The sequence below is a fragment of the Phycodurus eques genome, chromosome 10 (genome assembly GCF_024500275.1).
Source record: "Phycodurus eques isolate BA_2022a chromosome 10, UOR_Pequ_1.1, whole genome shotgun sequence".
NCBI lineage: Eukaryota > Metazoa > Chordata > Actinopteri > Syngnathiformes > Syngnathidae > Phycodurus > Phycodurus eques.
The window spans coordinates 23,750,299-23,770,973 of NC_084534.1; the positions used below are offsets into that span (position 1 = coordinate 23,750,299).

General features: G+C 43.5%; 1 protein-coding gene across 2 annotated transcripts in view; it reads right to left on the reverse strand.

The window, feature by feature from the left end:
• The window catches only part of cacna2d2a (calcium channel, voltage-dependent, alpha 2/delta subunit 2a), a 162,130-nt gene that overhangs the window by 14,229 nt on the left and 127,226 nt on the right, over positions 1–20,675 (reverse strand). For both annotated transcript variants that reach the window (XM_061689129.1, XM_061689128.1), the window contains exons 9-22: positions 15,972–16,022; positions 15,492–15,591; positions 12,449–12,610; positions 10,673–10,783; positions 9,464–9,542; positions 6,327–6,376; positions 3,947–4,036; positions 3,787–3,855; positions 2,974–3,048; positions 2,577–2,651; positions 2,430–2,501; positions 1,807–1,878; positions 1,647–1,708; positions 345–421 (exon numbers count right to left, since the gene is read on the reverse strand). In XM_061689129.1, coding sequence (XP_061545113.1) covers positions 345–421; positions 1,647–1,708; positions 1,807–1,878; positions 2,430–2,501; positions 2,577–2,651; positions 2,974–3,048; positions 3,787–3,855; positions 3,947–4,036; positions 6,327–6,376; positions 9,464–9,542; positions 10,673–10,783; positions 12,449–12,610; positions 15,492–15,591; positions 15,972–16,022 — 1,145 coding nt within the window. The remainder of the gene's footprint in view (positions 1–344; positions 422–1,646; positions 1,709–1,806; positions 1,879–2,429; positions 2,502–2,576; positions 2,652–2,973; positions 3,049–3,786; positions 3,856–3,946; positions 4,037–6,326; positions 6,377–9,463; positions 9,543–10,672; positions 10,784–12,448; positions 12,611–15,491; positions 15,592–15,971; positions 16,023–20,675) is intronic.

The following is a 20,675-nucleotide window of genomic DNA, read 5'->3' on the forward strand; positions in this document are numbered from 1 at the left end:
TTTTCTTCAGCCGGAGCGAAGAAAAAACATCACCGTTTTTTTGTTTTGTTTTGTTTTTACAGCACAGCATGGAGACAGGAGGAGGTGGGAGGAGGAAGGAGGGATACTCAGATTGGATCCTGCCTAATTAGGAGCATCGAGAGGAGGAAGAGGAGGAGGAGGAGGAGGAGGAGGAGGGAGAGAAAGGAGAGTCGCTCCGTTCCCTACGGCGATGTTGGAGATCCCGGGGGATAAAAGTCGGACATGAACGAGAGACAGAGAGAGCGAGAGAGAGAGAGAGAGAGAGAGAAAGAAAGAGAGAGAGCACGAGGGTGGTCCGGCGTTGGCGGTGAGAGGGTACTTACACTGCACCTGCAGGATCTGGTCGCTTAGGTTGGCTTTGATGTGGCTCTCGCTATATGTGGGCAGTACCAACCCTAGACTGAGATAGTCAGGCAGATGCACAAACATTAGGGACACTCAAATGCAAAACGAAGTTCAGATACATCGCGGGACCTAAAGGGACAGTATATGGACAAAAGTATTCGGCCATTAGTCCATTTTCTGTACCGATTGTCCTTATTAAGGTCGCAGGGAACTGAAGTCTATCCCGGTGGACTTTTGGCAAGAGAAGTGGGATACACCTTGGACTGGAGCCGATTACAGCTGACTTTTGCCGATAGAAGCGGGGTCCACATGGCACATCCATCCGTTTTCTATACTTGGTGTTCTCATCAGCATCCAGAGCGGGAGAACTGGAGTCTATCCCATATGACATTTGGCGAGAGAAGCGGCGTCTAGCTCAGCCTGAACGAGTTGCAAGCCAATCACAGGGCACATCCATATTCAAATGATTTTCTTCTTCTACACTAGCTATTCATCTTTCACCTGTAGCGCTTCTTTGCAAAGTAATGAATGCATTTTAAAAATATAGCAATATTAGCATTCTGTCCTCCTACAAGCAAAGTAGGCCCCTTAACCATTTGTGGTGAAGGACGTGTTATATGAAGCAGAAAATTAACTCGGTGCTTACACTACTGGATACGTTAGAATATAGAAAATACGTCATATTGACAGTTGAGTGTTTATGGCGACCAGCCACACCACCATGACCACTCGCTCAATTTAATGATATCCAATACAAACATTTTTGTCTTCCGCTGTAGCACAGTACCTAAATGTTGTAGTTCCACATAATGCTGTGTTTTGAGTCACTGTCAACATATTTTGCACAGCTTTAAAGGGGACACAGGATGGAAAAATTTACTTAAATGGCTTGTTGGGTTTCTGGAGGGCCAGTCCACCTATGGAGTCTAAATTAAACAACTAAGCTCTTGTTAGCTGCCTATTTGCGAAATGTCTGTGAGCGAGCATTTCTGATTTTAATTAATTTACAAACCGAGTTACGGGAAATGGGTGAAATCATGGCAAAGTTAAGCAGGGTTGCAGTGTTAGCACGGATTAGCGATAGCATCAGATAACCGCAACATACTTTTTTGGTGAAGTTGATCGGAGCAGGGGCTATTCATATTTGGCAATGTGTCCAATGCAAACACTGATTGCTCAGGAAACTATCCAACTATCCGAAAATTATTATTTATGTACTACAAATACTGTGTCTAATTCCAAATGTCAGTTCAAGTATTATCAATAGATGTACGGCCAACCTGTAGTCTGTGCCATCCACCGGCGTCCACGTGTACGTTCGCACGGCCTCGTCGATGTACCTCTGCGGATAGGCACAACATCGCGTCACACAGTTTTTTTCCCCTAAGTAATTGGCGGGAAAACATTCATGACGGAGCAGCTTTGTTATTGACGACTTGCCTCATCAACTGACTTAATGAGCGTCTTGATTTTCCGCTGCCCAGGTTTGCCATCAATCATTTGTTTTCGGATCTGAAGAGGGAATGGAAAAAGAGAAAGACATGGTGAAAACACAAAGTCTAACAAACAAAAGATTATTATTAATGGGCCAAAATATATACTGGCTATACAGTGAACCCCCGCTATTTGCAGGGGACCGAGACCTGCCGTAAATAGCACAAATTTGCGAATAATTGACACCCACCCACCAATAAAGGATTTGTAATTGCCTATGGATGCCACAAGATGGCGGCAAAGCAATTAAAACAGAGTATCGTATCATGTTTGGATTTACTGGTCTTTTAACAAAATGGACAAAGAATAATCAGCAAAGCATCAACACCATGCATGTACCATGCACGTAGTCTCGAACCCATGTTATATAAATGACAGTATTTAGTAGTACACTGTACAGTGTACTGTTCATCGTGGGCCCACCCTGTAAAAAGTTGCGATTCAGTATGCGAAAGATGAACTGCTGTATGGTGGTGATTATTGTACAGCGAGTCTTCATTTTATGAAGAACATACAATGATTCGAGGTTACGAATGTCGCAATGTTCTTAAGACGAGGAATGGTCTTACTTCCTCCTTGTTGCTGTCCTCCAGTTCTGCGTCGAGAAAGTCCAGCGTGACAGGCTCCCTGAAGTTGATGATCTGCTAGAGAACACAGACACTTATAAATAAGGGAAGCAACCAATCTAGCATCAGCAGTTCTACAGATGCACACACCTTAGGTCGCAGGTTGGGGTGGAGCAGCACGTAACCGTTTGGATCGGTCGCAAAGGTGTAACCGTTGGCGCCGAGCTGTGTGGCAAAACAAGTGAGAGTCCATGCGTAAACACATACTGTATGTACCTTACACACAAAAAGTTCAGAATATTGGGCTTTTGGATGTAATTTCCAGATGAACATAAGATTTTTCCACTACCTGTTGTGAATTTTGCCATTTAGCTCCTTGTTAGAGAACAGCAAGTTGAGCAAAAAGTACACAAACATTGAATAAGTCAGACATGCAAAAGTGTCAAGGTCAAATCAAGTTCGCCTGGCATGGGTACAGTGCATTTTAGCCCAATATCCTGAACTCGTTCCGAGGAGTGCAACGTGTTCGGATGTCCATCATGCTCACTCTGTACGTGGGCGTCTTCTTTTTGATCTCGTTGATGGCGATATCCACGCCCATGACTCCAAGGATGAGCTGGTTCTGTATAGGGGAGAACACACTCAGCATTACACAGAGCCTGAAGAGGCTTTTCCGAGTTATCACTATGGGTCGCCATCTGATTAGCGCCTACTTTAGATCTAATCACTTCTATCTCTTTTACGCCTCGGTGATAAGCTCAAAGTAAATACTGGTTTTAAGGATGCTGAAAGATAGATGCAAAATGCCGTCTGGGCGATAACTGTTACAGAAAGGTGTTTTTCATGCCAGCTGTCACCCTAGGGGGGCGGTGTTGGCCTGAAAAGCCACAGCTATTGGGAACCCTATTGGCAATGGCTGACTATGGTCAACATGCAACTAAGGCTGGAGTTACACTGCAGGTCCAAGTGGCTAAGTACGATTTAAACACACACACACTTGATTTTTCCCATTTCTATTTGAGGCTCAGATCAGAACTACAAAATAGACAAATGGCAGGGAAAAAGGTAGGTTGGAAGGTAGGTTGGGAGGAAGGCAGGTAGGAACGCAAGACGAAAGGTAGGAAGGAAAAAAGGTAGTTATAGGGAGCAAAAATGGTAGGTTGGTAGGGAGAAAAAAAGATGGGTAGGAATTTAGGAAGGTAGGTAGGCACGCAGGAAAAAGTAGAAAGAAGGAAGGTAGTTGGCTAGGTAGGTAGAAAGGAAAAGGTTGGTCGGTAGGATACTTTATTCATTCTGTGAGAGAAACGAAATACATTTCCATTCTCTTAATCAAATGTAAGCTTCATCTCATGCACTGCACCTGCGCGCTTGCACTATCAGCAGTGAGGTTGAAGACCGGCATGGTCCCCGTGATGACTAGGCCCAACCCCTGGAGAACGACAAAATGGACCAAATACAAAAACATGATCAAGACGTGAACTCCGTTTAAGATTTTCTCTCTCCGTGTATTTTCCCCTCACCAAAGCATCCTGGTAGACGTTGGTCCACTGCACCTGTTTGGCTTTGGAGCCGGCCAGCACCATGGGACGTCCCAGGACATCCAAGTACTCCTGAGACCACACGGTAAACACACAAGAGCGGTAAAACACACATGCTGGAGCTTTATAGAGCTTGTGTTAAAACACGAGAGCCTTCAAATATTCATAATACCATAAAAGCGCTTCTGCCTCGGTGGCCACATAAAGCAGCGGGGTCATTGGCAGCGTAAAGCCTCGGCAAGCCACTCAAGGCTACAGTTCATCATTATGAAGGAGCTATTAAAAACACATTAAGGGTGCCAAAGGCACGACGTGCAAACAGGGCCATTTCTCCCCGAGATGACTCGAATGTCAACGCTGGCATTGTGACAAACGTCTCACGGCGATTGTGAATTGGGGTGAGATTTTAAGAATACAATACGTTACAAGCTGAGCTTATGTTTTTCAAAACCTCATTCATTCACACTCATTTTAGAAAAAGCTCAACATAAAGATATGGAGAGCGTGCACTTGTGGCATTTTAAAGGGGGCATATTATGGAAAGTTGACTTTCTGATGGCTTGTACACATACAGCTCCCTCCAAAAAAAAAAAAAAAAATCTTTAAATTTCCAACATGTTTCTAATAAGAAAAATAGCACTCTATAATATTGTACTCTATAAAAACATACAGTAATATATTCCCATAGATCCCTAAGACGGTTAATGAAACTAGCATAGACTTTGTGGTTTTCTAACCCTTGAACAACGGATATTTTGATATTTACACAAACAGTAAGTGTTGAAACATACATAGACAATACTCACAGGTATATAATCTTTACCTTTTGTGAGAACCGACTAATATTACTGCAGCTTACTGAGTAGTACGTATATATGTACTTTTTTTCGAATATACTTGCCTGTGGTGGCCACGGCCCACATACCAGAAGGGGCCGCAAAATGAATTAAGCCATGAAATCTTGATGCACAGTTTAAAATCTTTCTGTTTCTAATTCTGTTCGTACTGTATGTATTTATAAAGTACAATACTGTAGGATGCAATTTTTTTTACAAATAAAATTATTATTATTTTTTTTTTGCTGCCGTTTTTATGGGGCCTTGAAAAGATTAATGGCTTTTCCATTCATTTCAATGAAAAAAGATAATTTGACAAGTGTTTTGTGTTACAATCGTGGTCATGGAACAAATTAAACTTGTATCAAATTAAACTTAAAAACTATTTCTCATATTAACCTCTTGCTGAAGGTGCAAAAAAAAACAAAAAACTGCAGACAGCTCAAATACTTCACCACTGTACTGTAATCCACGAAAATACCAATAAAAACACAAAAACCATACTAAACCATAGTCATGATAAGAAAAAGAAAAAAGAATTCTGAATAAAATAACACCATGATACAACGAAAGCAAAGAAAAGGAAATATGTTTGTAAATTTTGACCTTTGAGTATATACTCTTGAAATCCACGTGGGGGCTTCCTGTCCGAGTGCACGCCCATGTCGGCGTCAAGCGCCTGACTGTTTGCTTTCATCGGCCGAACCGCGAGACTCTGACAGGCGTAACCTATTCTATTATTAGCTCGATAAAAGTCCGCTTGAACGCACCACGGGGAGATATTCCATCAGGATAGTGACAGCCAGACCTTTTCACGGGATATAGGGGAAATTTTACGCCTGGCTAGAACAATGTAGGGCACATAAAGATGGTAGCGAGCACAAATTTGTGGCGCAAAGGAGCCAGCGTCGTATAAAGTCACAGCGGCCCTGCTTGGCGTTTAGAGGCCATTATCGCCATGGCTTTTTCTAATAGCTTCGATCATGCCAGGAAGTCTACTAGGGCAAAGAGGTTGTGCTTAGGATCGCTAAAAAAAACCCATACATTTTCAACAGGATACACACGCTTGCTAAAATTGATCGGAATTTTTGGCATACAAAAAGGCAGTTTATTTGTGCAAATAATAACAAACGCAGTGATCCCACGATTAAGATTAATCTTTGATCTTTAATCTTGTGGGACTCCTGTGGCTCTGAAGGGGCACAGAAAAGATGTGTGTGTGAGACAATATCTGCAAACTGGAATGAGCTTCTCTGCAGGCCTTCCGTAAACTTGCTTGCCTCAAGCAAGCAAGAGGGAACCCGTGGTGTGTGTGAGGGAGTGAAAGAAAAGATTCTCCTCGGAAAGTCAGAACCTACTTCAAGTGAAACACCGTTACTTCCCTTGTAAAGTCATTCACCTGAGAAGAGCGCCCAAGGCATATTACTGTGTCGTAACCATTGAGGGAATGAAAAAGGAAATGAGCCTCTTCGAAAGTCATCTTCATTCATTTCCATATAGTCGTGTTGTAATCTTGTACATCTCACCTGAGTGTTGATTCGGATGGCTCCGATCGATGGGATTTCAAAGTAGTAACCTGAAAATAAAAGAGGACGCATCAATACTATTCACACAGTAAGTGAACGTTTTTTTCTATCTGCTGTAAAAAATAAATAAATACAAAAATAAAAATAAAAAACAGCTACGGTCCGATTATCGGACCGATTATCAGTGATTATTCTGTAGTGTAGGTTGTGTTAAGAGTGATTTCCATCCCTGAGGTGCTTTGAAAATGTTCTGGTGCAGACAATCGTAGATGTTAAACCTGTTCAATATTTACGATCGCAAATTATTGTGTGTGTAGTCAAAAGAGTTCACCCGAGCCACGGAGGCTAAAAGAGGAGCGTCAACATTGTTCAATTTGGTGTCCACACACTGATCAACAGGCCTTAATTGAGCACTTTTCCTCTTTCACGATCAAAGAAAGAGAAGGCCGGATTGTCGGATGTCTCTAAAAGATTATCCTGAGCGATTATTCTGTGGTGTAGGGTGTTTTCTTCCCTATTCTGCTTTGAAAATGTTCAGGGGTTGACAATCCCATCTGTTGTTAATCCTGTTCAATATTTCCGATCGGAAATTCTCGTGTGTGTGGTAAACACCGAGTTCAGCCACAGACGCTAAAAAGCTTACCCTGAGCGATTATCCTGTGGTGCTAGGTGTGGTAAGACTGATTTATTTGTTCCCCCTTCGTGATGTGATCGGAAAACGGTTTGGGCTTACAATTGTAACCGTGAAACCTGTTCTATAGTTCCGAATGGAAAAAAATAAGTGTGTAGGTCACACAGATTTTCAGTAGTGTGAAAAATCGAGCAGAAAGTTTGCGTCAACCATGGAGCCTTGGAACATGAGCAGGAAACTGCCTCCCACGTTCGAACCGGAAGAATTTGTCTTCACATCCAAAAGTCTGTAGTTGTTAAATCCAGTCCAGTTCTCCGTATTATTAGATGCACGGAATGGCGTCAGCCTGCACAGATGACGCGTGACCGCAGAGCGGACCTCTCCGCAGTCCCGCTCATGCCGCAACATGGAATAGCGGTCCTCCCGGCCCCTGCCGCGTGATTAGAAATGGAGGAGAGTGAGCACCCGTGTCAATGAGCGTGCCGCTCGCCAAGTTGTTAAAGCCACCAGCGTTTATATAAAGAGGACCGAAACGGCAGACGCCGTCGGCTGCATTTTAAAGGGCCTGAGATGACGCTCGTTATTTTTGACACGTGCCGAACTTTGCCACGCCGCAAAGATGTCCCAAGCATACATAAGACACACGCACACACTAGTGATGCAGAAAGGCGGTGACAACTGAGACGAGGTGGTTGCACAAGTGTGCACACACTCGAATAGGCGATGTGGCTTTGTTCAGAATAAACAAATCACATTCAAACTCATGCCTGATGCCTCTGATTAACCCCAAATTAAGTTCACATGTTCGAGTAGTTTGTTTCCTGACATTTTATTTCTTTCTAGCAGAAGGCTTTGTGCTAACACTGACTGGTATTTGGGACTGTTCATACTACCCTTCATGTTGTCTTCGTTCCAGTTCCAACTAAAGAATTTTAGAAAAGGAATTTTGGCTAAGAAGTTCCCATTACACACTAGAAATCTCTTAAAGCATGTGGGGAGAAACAGGGTTGAATTTGTTGGGCCATCACAACACTGCTTTGAAATGATTTTGCTTTGCACAAAACAGGGGTGTGTAGACTTTTTATATCCACTGTAGTTGTCAACAAGAATTGTAAGTTAGACTGATGATTTTATGTGGCATGGTGGTCGGGCAGTTAGCACATCTGTGAGGCAGATGTTCAGGGTTTGCATTTTCCGGCTGGGTGAACTGTGCCGAAATGCTGCCACTCACAGGTCAGTCTTGGTACTACGACAGACATCTGGTTTGGGGGAGGAGACTCGCGATTGTCGGTGGAGCTATGGTTATGCGTGTGGTGTGCTGATGATCTGAAATAAACCACGCACTATTAGAGAAGAACACGTGACGATTTCTTTCCTCGTCATGTGTGGAATCTCACACATTTGTAATTGTTCCAGATGTTAAAAGTCGGGATGTGTACCCTGCCTTAGCGTCCCTGTTATGTGCAAGACATGGGGGCAGTGGTCAGCGCTTGTGTCAGGGAGCTGCCTCTGTTGGAGTCAGATAGCAAAGACCAATAAGACCCGATGACGTGACGAGGTTTCGTCCCGGATGAGACGCTCGTGTCGACGCTGTTGTTTTAAGTCGGCGCAGACATCAACGGCGCGCTAATCGCTCCGGAGGTGAAAAGCCGAGCAGACGTAATCCTTGGCGCTCGGCTCGGCTTGACACGGAGATGACGAGCTAATCGCCCCGCAGGCAGACACCGCTCCTGCTAATTAATAATGTCTGACGGGATACGTCTTAAGTTTGCCGAGACGGCCGAGCCCTCACAAAGGAGCTTTCATATCGAGTGGAGACAAACACGACACGTCAAATGGACAAAGTTAAAAATAACTGAGCTGAGAGGAAAGTGTACTTTGGGAGAGGCAGAAGTACAACTTTTGATTTTCCAGTTTATTCATTACTCACGGAAGAAAGCAACAAACTGGTCTCGCCTTGTTTGCTATGAAAAGCTTGGAGATAGACAATGCATTCATGATTGATTCACACCTTGCAGATTAATGCTAAATACTTTAATTGCTGCCAGGGACAACATTCAAACTCCACACAGCAAGACCGCAGCCCAGATTCAAGCCCCCACTACATCATGCTGCCTATGATCATCTAATTATTTGAAAAAAACAATTATAATTTTTTTATAATAAACAGCACCTTCAAATCATAAGGTCAGTTCAAATGAAATCATTAGCTGCCCTTATTGCTGTCATACCCATCAAGTTAAAAAAAAATAAAAAATACAAAATAATTAAATAAAATCTTGTTCCTTTTGGGAACATTGTGTGACAAGATTACGGCAATGTATACATAAAACAAAACGACTACTTCTACTACTAGTAATAATAACAACAAAATCTAATTTGTAGCTTTTTTAACACTCAAAGATGCTTTACATACAGACAACAGTAACAGTTCGACGGGGCAGATAGAGCCACTTTCTATAAACAGTATATGCAAAACATCTAAAGACCTTGACCCTGTCTTTACCTTTGTTGGCACAAGCGATCCACTGCAGCGGGGTTACGTCATAATTATGCTGACCCACAGAAAAGGTGAACACACGTACCTGCGGAGAGAAAAAGATACATGGAGTGATGGTAATTAAACAGTTTACAATAAATGTATGGCTAGAGATGACCAAAAGATATCAAACCTGGAATCTTTAAAATGTTTATGATACTCTACAGTGTCATTGAGTAACATATAGAGTAGGTTGTTCCATAAAGCGGACAGGCTGCAACGATAACCTTACGAAATGTTTCCATTGATTTCTGCTCACATGGAAAAATATTATGACCAGATCCGCCTTTACAAAGATGATAATGCTCACTTTGGAATGATACTTTCAGAGAATTTGCCAGAAAAGTGGCTGCCTCAGGCCAAAATGGCTCCCTTCCTGTGAGATTTCAGGCATGGTCTTAAAGACATTTTCGTGCGTCTGTTATGATTGACACGTCCAGACAATTTTGTGTTGATGGGTGAGACTGGTGTCAGGGGCTAATTTATTGATTGATTTTTTTCAAGTGGGTGGGAACGATTGCGTTTTGGGAGGGAGTTGTGTGTGGGAACCCTTAAAATACATCTATTACCACCAGGCTATATACGCTTGCAGAAATCGGGGAGTTTTCATGAGGCCCATAAAAAGGCGGGAGAATAATAATAAACGGCGAATCCAAGAGGGCCTTTTGCTCGGGGCCCTAAATACAGTAGCTGCAGAAAAGCTGATACCCGAGGATCCAACGTACCACAATGGAAGGCATTACCTTCGCTGTCATGTTCCACAAACACACAAATGCAGAGTGCGATTAGATTAGCCTACTAGACGCCTCCTGCACAGCTGCCTCGCAAAGAACCGCGGCGGTGCTTGTCGGAATGCAGATTATTCCTGTATGAAAGAAGCTGTCAACACACAAGTAGATAGTAATGGATAGCGGGATAAATGTGAGCTGGGCGAGGCCTGGAACACAGCCGCCGACTATTGGCTGTAATTTATGTAGGTTTTTGAAACAGGCTTTTGGCGATAAAGCGGCTAATTAGTTAGGGGGTCAAAACTGTTAACACCGCCGGCGATGACAAAAAGAGACGAGCAAAGACAAACAGACAAACGACAAAGACGGGGAAATAATGAACTCGTGTGCCGATGACACAAGGTCAAGCGCGTTCACGGCCACGTGCGATTCCTTTTCTGCGACGGACCGTTTTGTTGGGCCAGTTGTACTTCTCGAAGATATCCTGCGCCCGATCCTCACCGCCGTCTGTGAACATCATGATCATCTTATTGCAGTTAGCCCGCGGAGCGCTGCTCTCCTGTGACAAGGAAAGAAAGAAAGGCAAAGATAACAAGTTAGTAGCTGTGGTGCAACAGGAGGAAAGGCGCTTCAGAGAGTAACATTGCATTGATAAGCAATAAGTCTGCGACTGCAACCACCAATCTAAATCTAATCTTTTAAAGTTTTATATTTTTTATTACAAGGTGTCAAGTTGTATGAATCTACCAAGTCCCACACTTATTAATCTTTCCCACACTCTTAAGCTCTACGATACATAGAAAATTCCTACAATCTTGAACACATTTTATACTCTTAAACATTCATGATAACAATATATACAATTCTACAAGGTTACTCACCATTAAAGTTGAAGCAGAATTTGAATGTACTGCCCAGCTGTAGGAGTATTACAGCTGTCAACCTTCTTTTTTTTTTTTTTTTTTTATGTGCAGCACCGAAGATTCTTTTTGACGCCATAATGAAGTGATGCGTTCAAAGACACGCGGAAATCTCATTGCTCAGCACAACTGGGCTGATGTACTGTACTATACAAGTATTTTATTCCTTGTAATATGTGTTTTAATAAATTTTCATTTTGTTTTATTCATGTTTTAGGCTAGAAAGGCCTATTTTACCCTGACATTGAAAAAAAGTACAAAGAAATCCAGTGATATGTCAAATTATCAGCAATACAAATGTGACAACAAAAATCTGCAATCCGCAATAGTTGAACCGCGATGACTGGATGGATGACAGTACCTGCATCATTTTTGTTTTTAACATTGAGTTTAGGAGCAGCTACTTTTGTGCCTGTGCAGCAGCTGGCACAGACACCGCTGCCAGCCATCTGACAAGCCCCTAATAATGATAAATAATAGCGCCACAATTACATATTTGATAGGGCTTCTGCCACCGGTCATAAGCGTAACGACGCTGCAGACAGCGATTAAAAAGGGCCTTTTTTTATTTCTTGTGGTAGAAGTGCGTGCGTGTGTGTGTGTGTGTGTATACGGCCCACACTTGGCTGTGTGCCTCCAAGCCCGCAGAGGAACATAAAGAGAGGCTGATCTCTGCTGGGCCGCACTCATCAATCATCCCATCAGAGCCCATTAGGGTGTTGGTCTGCTGGAGTACTAAGGCGGCATACTGGTTGGGGGGCCGGTGCGGGGGGGGGGGGGGGGGGGGGGGCTGCACCTGTGTCGCCGGTGTGTGGACGGCAGGCTGCAGACGCGCGCACACACACACACCTTGCCACAGCAGATGAGAGCGTCACTGTACTTTATAATCAGTTGGAACTTATTTGTCAACAGTAATTCACTTTCATGACTGTGCAGAGGCAGCACAGTGGCCTAGTAATTAGTCTGCCTCACAGTTCTAAGGTTTGGGGTTTGAATCCCTGAACTTTGTGTGGGTTTTCCTGCTTCCTCCCCACATTGCCAAAACATGCATGTTATGTTTATTCAAGGCTCTCAAGGTGCTAATGGTTGTTTGGCTCTATGCATCCTATGATTGGTTGAGCACCAGTCCGGGGTGGACCCCGCTTCTCTCGCCGAACGTCACCTGGGGTTGGTGCAGCCCACTCGTGACTCGAATGAGGACGTGGTATAGAAAATGGATGGATGCAATGGCTTTGGATAGTGTCTAACATTAGGTTCAAGAGGCTCAATGTTTAACAGTTGCGTCCAAATCTTGTCCCACTTACATTGAGAAGCTGCTCGAAGGCAAACGTGAACCCGGATTTGTAGTCGGTGGTTCCTTTGGCTTGCATGTGCATGACGGCCTTCTTGAAAATCTTCTTGTTGCGCACGTTGGCTTGGACCAAAGTCCTGAAGCAGGGCACCACGGCGTCGGCCTCATCATTAAACTAAAACAAAAAGACACCGTGATAAGACCAAAACAGCATCTGTCGCCGTGTGTGTGTGGCACTCCAGAAAGAGCTGAGCGTGTGCACGGATGCAGGCTGCTCTGCGCCTCTTAGGCTGGAAGTGATCGCTGCTAATTACAACTTTGCAACCAAAGAACAGGTGCACCTCAACTCTGTACAAAGCACCGAAGACAAACCCAGCCAAGGTAATATAATGTGTCTCATCTTGTCCAGACAATTAGCCTTTAGCTGTGTACATTTGCATGTGAAGTACATATCCATACTGCTAAACTCTGGAACTTTGAATATACAGTGGGTACAGAACGTTTTCAGACCCCCTTAAATCTTTCACTCTTTGTATTGCAGCCATTTGTTCAAATCATTTCAGTTCATTTTTCCCTCATTAATGTACACACAGCACCCATATTGACAGAAAAATAACGTTGTTGAAATTTCTGTAGATTTATTAAAAAAGAAAAACTGACATATTACACAGCCATAAGTGTTCAGACCCTTTGCTGTCCATTTCTTCTAATCATCCTTGAGATGGTTCTACACCTTCATTGGAGTCCAGCTGTGTTTGATTATACTGATTGGACTTGATGAGGAAAGCCACACACTTGTCTGTATAAGACAATACAGCTCACAGTGCAGGTCAGAGCAAATGACAATAATGAGGTCAAAGGAAGTGCATGAAGAGCTCAGAGACAGAATTGTGGCAAGGCACAGATCTGGCCAAGGTTAGCAAAAAATTCTGCTGCACTTCTCCAGAGTGCTCAGAACCTCAGACTCACCTTCAAAAAAGACAATGACCCTAAGCACACAGCTAAAATACCGAAGGAGTGGCTTCAGAACAACTCCGTGACTGTTTTTGAATGGTCCAGCCAGAGCCCTGACTTAAACCCAATTGAGCATCTCTGGGAAGACCTGAAAATGGCTGCCCACCAATGTTCACCATCCAACCTGACAGAACTGGAGAGGATCTGCAAGGAGGAATGGCAGATGAACCCCAAATTCAGGTGTGAAAAACTTGTTGCATCATTCCCAAAAAGACTCATGGCTGTATTAGCTCAAAAGGGTGCTTCTACTAAATATTGAGCCAAGGGTCTGAATACTTACGGCTGTGTGATATTTCAGTTTTTAGTTTTTAATAAACCTGGAAAAAATTCAAGAATTCCGTTTTTTTTCCTGTCAATATAGGGTGCTATGTGTACATTAATGTGGAAAAAAATGTACTTAAATGATTTTAGCAAATGGCTGCAATATAACAAAGTGAACAATTTAAGGGGGTCTGAATACTTTCCGTACCCACTGTATACACAATTTGTACTTCAGTCTTTTCGGAAATGTTTAAAGAGGACATATTACGGAAAATGTACTTTTTGTATACACAGGGTTGGGGTCTCTGGAGTGCCAATTCATTCTGCAAGCCAGACATTCTGCACTTCTGCGCCACTGTGATGCAACAGTGGGGCTAATTTACATAACAACCTCCCACACAAGTTTCTCAGCCTGTAGCTAATATAAATGCAGTCTTTGTACAAACACCAACTGTGAAACTGAGTGTAGACATTTAGTAGGGCTCGGACTCGCCGTCTACATCCCCATTCGTTGTTCACATTGACACGCAGATCACCATCAAATCGTTGCTCCTTGTACTTTTCTTAAATAAAGGGATGTTGTTGTGCAACAAAAGAAAAAAATATATTTGAAAACTCTCTCTAGCCCCCTGGTCAAGTCCTGGTCGCAGATTTTGTCACAACATCAGAAAAGACGGGTGACACATTTCGGCTGGCACATTTTAGCAAACGCTTTTCCGTCCAGATAAAGCTGTTGCCAAAAGGCTTCTTTTTAGTTTAAAATGGCTTACTTTAACTAGAATCCCTCGCTGCTTCGTGGCTGTGATCCGTTTTGCGCCGGTCTCAGTGCCGTAAATGAGAAAATCCACGCTGGCTGGCTGGGGACCTCTGCTAACAACCAGTTAGCTTAGCTTTTAGTAAGCAGTAGTTGGCTAGCTCTCATCAATCATCTGCCGCGATGATTTGAATGAATCTTGCATAACTTTATCCAATTCATCCGCCGCGGTCGCAGTCTGCGAAGAACATCCGTGCAGCGCCTCGGGCACGGCCATCTGACGTCGCATTCCGCTGAGATTATTGAGACGGCGCCGTGATCCGTGTGATTGGTCAGAGTAGCTACTGTACAACTGCGCATATGCAGTAAGTCAAAATGGCGGCGGCCATGAACAACGTAAGTAAATGCGGCTTCGCAGCATTGCAGCTCTTGTCAGAATAAAGTGTTATTCTTTGATTTGTTCCACACAATCCGACTACTGCATTTCCCATTCATTTATGTATGCATTTATTTTTTTTAGCTGTGAATGCAGTTGGCGTTGGCAAACAAGTCAATATTCCGTAAGCCTCTACCTTCTTTAGATTCTTCAGATGGCAGGAATCAGAATCCACCCTCCCCCCAAAAGATTATTATGATCATTTTGTGCAGATTTAGCAACAAATAGTGGATAAATGCAGTGGATTATGGGGATTACTGGCGGACGTGTCCACACAGTCACCAAAACAAGATCGCCTATGTGTGTGTGTGTGCCCTATAATATAGGATAAATAATATCTGTCCTATATGTTAGTCCTGATAGAAAGTCTGGTAATGAGCACAGGGAAAGACTGATGCGGTCCCGTATGGCAAATAACAGCACAAGTATTATAACAAGAGAAAGCGCAGCGCTTCCACAGGGAGCGACATAAACTCCCAGCGCAGCCTGCTTACTGCTCCTTACTCGCTTCATTAACACCTGCTTAACGAACACGACAGATATTTTCTCAACAGCTGCCTCCTGTGAGGGCGTGTGTGTGTGTCCACTTACTCTGGCTACGTTCACGTAATCGTCATCCGAGAGCGTGTCCAGCATCTTGATGACGGAGGTCTTCATCAGCTTGAGAGTGAGACCGCTGACACTCCCACTCCTGCACAAAGGAAAACACTTAGAAAACCTCATGTATTCATGTCTATTTTGAAGAAACAAAGGAAGGTTTGATGGATGGATAGACATGGACAGGTGTAAATGTTATGAACATGTTATAAACATATTATTCACATGTTGGGACCCATTATACCAGTTAAAGCATGTTATAATACAGTGACTTTGCTCACCATTATCATCTACTGTATTGTCATAACAGCATAAGCAGGTTTTATTTGTAATAATTGATAAGTCCGTCATAAGAGAATCAGGTGGGAGCACAAGCTGGCCTCAGTTCTGCTTAAACTTGAGGCTTTGCACAGACCAACAGGTGGCACTAGCGCCCTTTGCGGTTTCAACGAGAGGGGCGAAGAGATAACTCACACATCCACGATGATGACCATGTCCTTTGGAGAGGACGCGCCTTGAATGTACCTGTACAGATGAAAAAGAAAAGGAAAAAAGGACAAAGGACCTGGCTTTTAATTTATTTCCATAATCTTTGTAAAATGAGAACATGTGGAAAAAACAGCCAATGTTGAAATAAGCTGAGCTGCGATAATGCGAGTGACCGCTGCTGAGCCCACTTAAACTAGAGCACAGTGAAAAAGGCTTATGCGCTTAGAAGACTTAATAGGTGGCGTTGTATGCGGCACTTTGCTGTTGGGCTCACGCCAACACAGATACTCCTCTTTACTCAATAACCATTACTAAACCAATAGTAGAAGGATATCAAAGGGTATAATGACATGCATTTGAATGGCCTGCTCTTGGCACTTGCGCACTAAACATCGAAAGGGACAGCTTCTTTTTAAAGCAACCATATGTAGCCGTTTCATCGCCATGGCGACCCCAGATCACTACTTGATGTGACAATTCCTGTACTTTAAACTACGTTTCCACTATGCTCGAGACGGCCATGGCACTTCCTGTCACACATTTCCCGGCATCTCACACTTGTGCCTGCAACTCTTCTAAAGCTAAGTCATATGTTTAATGTACCAAGAATGCAATAGAGTCGACCTCCGCTATCAGCTGGGGATGGGGACCGGGCCAGACCGGAAATAGAAACCCCCCAAATTCTTGAATAAGCAGGGATGAACCGCCAATAGCATTTTTCAAAATATAAAAAACAACCACTGCCCCCCAAAATAATAATTGGGGAAAAAATAAGTAAATAATAAAAACTGTTCAAAAAATGTGCAATGTGTATGTGAATAGTGGCTCGTTCGCATGATTTGCTACAAGAGCTGGATTAGTGAATTAGCTGCTGACAGAAAATTAATATCGGCAGGAGTACGGTATGTGCCCCCCGTGCTGACTCCAACTCTGGACTGACTACAGAAATGGATCCCGCAGTCGGTCCGCCAGGCGTTCCGCTCCGAGCCCAGCAGGGAAGTTTTATTTGACTCTGTCGGGGCCACAAACATGCTGCAAAGGTGCCCAGCATCCATGTTTCATCCATAGAAAGCCTTGACAGAATGTGAAAAAACGCCTGGGCCTGCATGGTAAACTAGAGGCTGAACCGTAGTGTGCTCTTTGAGCCTCCGGGACTCGGCAGACCCATTCCACCCACGGTCCATCACGGATACCGAAATAGACTGTGAGAAAACATAAAATGCCCAAAATCCCACGGCGCACTACGTTTCAGGTAAACGGTGCTTCCTGGCTGCCAGGAAGGTAGTGTAAACTTAGCCTAAATGAAAGTAAAAACGCTAAAGACTCTGAAGTCAAAATGAATTCCAAGTCATCCCCCGACATGAAGACGTTTAGGTGGGGGGCTGTGATGGGAGGGTTACATCTGAGGAGTTTGCAGGCCCGCAGTTAACGGACATGTTTGGCGGAGTAATCACCGGAGCGCTTTTTCTGCTGATTATCAGCGTGGAGGGAAGCCAGACGCCCGCGAGGCCGCAGAGACTCATTTCTCACGCTTGGCCGAGCTGATACGGACACGCAGCCCCCCCGGCGGCCTCGGCCGCTGCCCCCCCCCCCCCCCCCCCCCCCCGCGAGCCTCTCGAGACTCCGCTTACCGGCAGCCGCCACTCCAACCTGCGGCGAGAACCTCCTTATTGTCGCGGAGAGGACAACCCGGGCCCACTTGGCTGAGAGGCTGTTCGGAAAGTCCAAGATGAAAAGTCTACGTCAGCACTAAGCAGGCTTGCCAAATGTCCATGTTCCTTGCTCTCTTTGCCCACATGCGAGGGCACAGCACTATCTTGATTGCGCTTGATGGTTTTAGTCCAGTTTATGCTCCAATATGTTTTCCCTCGAAATATATTTCATATACATTCCCTAATCCCTTTTAAGAGCCAACCTTCAATTTTGTAAATTCCCGTTAATTCCCAAAAGCTTACAAATTTGAAAATTCACTGAATTTAGAATTTTGCAACCTTAGCACTGATGTCCATTAACCGAGTCACAGTGAAGATGGACGAAACGTAAATGTGTAGTCGGAGGGAGGGTTGCTGGGGGAGCGGGGGTTATGGGGACGGAGGCAGAATCCAATTATTTTCAATATTCAAGAATTCCACATCAAAGGTAGAACTCCCGCAGCTCAGCGTGACTGCGTGGTGTACAAAATCAGCTCTGGAACCACCAGGCCCATCTGCATGCATGACATTTTATCATTTTAATTAACTGAAATCTTCATTTGAGGAAGAGGAGAAAGCACGGAGCAGGAGAGATTCATATTCTTTTTTTTTTTTTTTTTTTTTGGTGGGGACGGAAACGCGGTGGTCAAAACATGACCCCCGCCTACGTAGGCTCTCGGTTGGGAGGCGCCCCAATCCGGAGATAGAGGAGAGTGTCAATTGGTGAAAAAGCGGAACGCCTGGCAGACCGACTGCGGGATTTCATTAACTTCTGTGGTCAGTTCATCTCCTTTTGAGCAGAAAGGAATTTTAATGGGAAGTTTTTGAAAGGGCTAAATGTTAATTATAAGGCAATAGTCATTTTAGCTCATTGTTACCTGCGCCAAATGGAAAAATATCACAGCGGACAACTGACTCCCTCACTAGGCCACACCCTTTAAAGGCGCACATAAACACAAACGTAGCAGGAGTGTCAAACTCATTTTAGTGAAAATTTTCACATTTATTGATTCTTATCTTGTTGCAAATCAGTCAGTATTAGCAATCAGAAATTTGTAAAAATCAAAATGAATGAAACACCATTATGGATCTGGTTTTTCATTTACGCATGTGCAACACACAGAATTTTTTTTTCAGCAGGGAAAAGGTGGCACAGCATTTATTTTAGACTCACTTTGCTCCTGAAACTTGGCCGCCAGCCTTCACAAGTGCATCTACAGTCATGGATAAAATTATTAGACCACCCTTGTTTCCTTCAACCGTTCATTTTAATGTCTGGTCCCATTAAATGTACTGTGTATTACCTGAAGAATACAATGAACACGACAAACATGCAGATGATTTCATAATATTTTGTCCTATTTGTACTGTGATTTTGGTTGGAAAATGGATTGACTTAAACGTCTTAGCTATTTTTGTTATCATTATATTTGTCCAAACAAATGTAGCTTTAGTCATATAAGGCATTAAAAATGAACAAAACTGAAGAAACAAGGGTGGTCTAATATTTTTTTCTATGAATTTATATCAGGTATCAAATCCTGAAGAACAGTCAATTTTAGAACATCATTTAAGTGGTAATCAGAATGACCTCGAGTGGACAAAATGAGCAAAAACGTACTTTTATTGAAAAATTGCAGTTAACGTGTTCTGTATCCCCACTGGCAGGACAGGACCACCCAATGGGCCGGTTCTCAAACATTTCACGCCACTGTATTAAAATGTGTGTGTGTGCATGGATGCATCTGTGCGTGAGAGAAAATTTCATCTCAATTACATTTTATAAACCCAATTGATTTCTTATCATTATTATGTTTTATATCTATAGTCTATCATACAGTGCTTTAAAAAGTCAAATTCTCAAGCATATCTGGTGCACTGCTTTAGGGAGCAGGGTGAGAAGTCTCCACGCTGATACGCGCTAAAGCTAAAGATCTTAAATGGAGGTATCAAAGACGCAGGGCACGCCTGGACTCGGGCCTCCAGATGTGTTGTTTCTGCATGGATTCCAGTCAGTAATTACCTCGCAGCTCGAGCCCACCGACGGCATTCTTTCCCTGTCATTACCCAGACTCCTGTGTGCCAAGGCCAGGTGACAAGCAGATGGACCTGGCCGCTGCTGAACTGAATTCAACCGAACCTCTTGGCCCCACCCTCAGCCATAGACGGTCAGGTGCCAGCGATCGGCCCGAGGCCTCGCTGTCAGCTCGCTAAAAGTTACGAACCATTTAACTGGTGCTGGTGCTGCTCGGCCATATCTGGAGAGACGGTTTCATATCTGACATTTGTAATGGTTCTATTTACACCGTGAGTCAGACACCGACACACTCCAACAAACTTTCAGCATTTTCCTCCCCTGTGAACAAAGTCAGCATAGGCCTGATTCTCGGACATCTGAAAGATTATCCTGACCGATTATCCTTCGGTGTGGGTGTGTCAAGACGAGAGTGATTTTTACTCACAGCGCTGCAAAAAGTAAAATCTAAACAAGATGAAATATCTCAAATCAAGGCAAAGCATGCTTACTCGTTAAGAAATCATGCCACATCAAATTTTCTGTTATATTGCAAGATCATTATGCTTAAATTGAGTAAGATATTCCTTGAGTATCAGTATCCATTTTTTTTTTTTTTTTTTTTTTAATACCACAATTTAAAAAAAAAAAATTTGGATCTCATTACACTGTGCACGTGGTCATAATGTGGCAATGGACTTTTAATGGCTTAATAGAAACAGTTGTCTTTGGGGTGCCTGCCCACAAGGGTGAAATTAAAACAAACTAGTAAATCTTAGTTGCCCATTTGTAAAAATGTGTCTGTGAGCAATTTTGCGATGTAACAGTTTGGCTAATTTACCCCAGCTGACATTGGGCAGAAAAGTTGGATATATCCTGGGCTGTTCACCGGCCAATCGCAGGGCACATATAGACACACAGCAATTCACACTCAAAACAATTGGGCGAAGTGTGCTAAAATTATTGCTTCTTTATGCATATTAT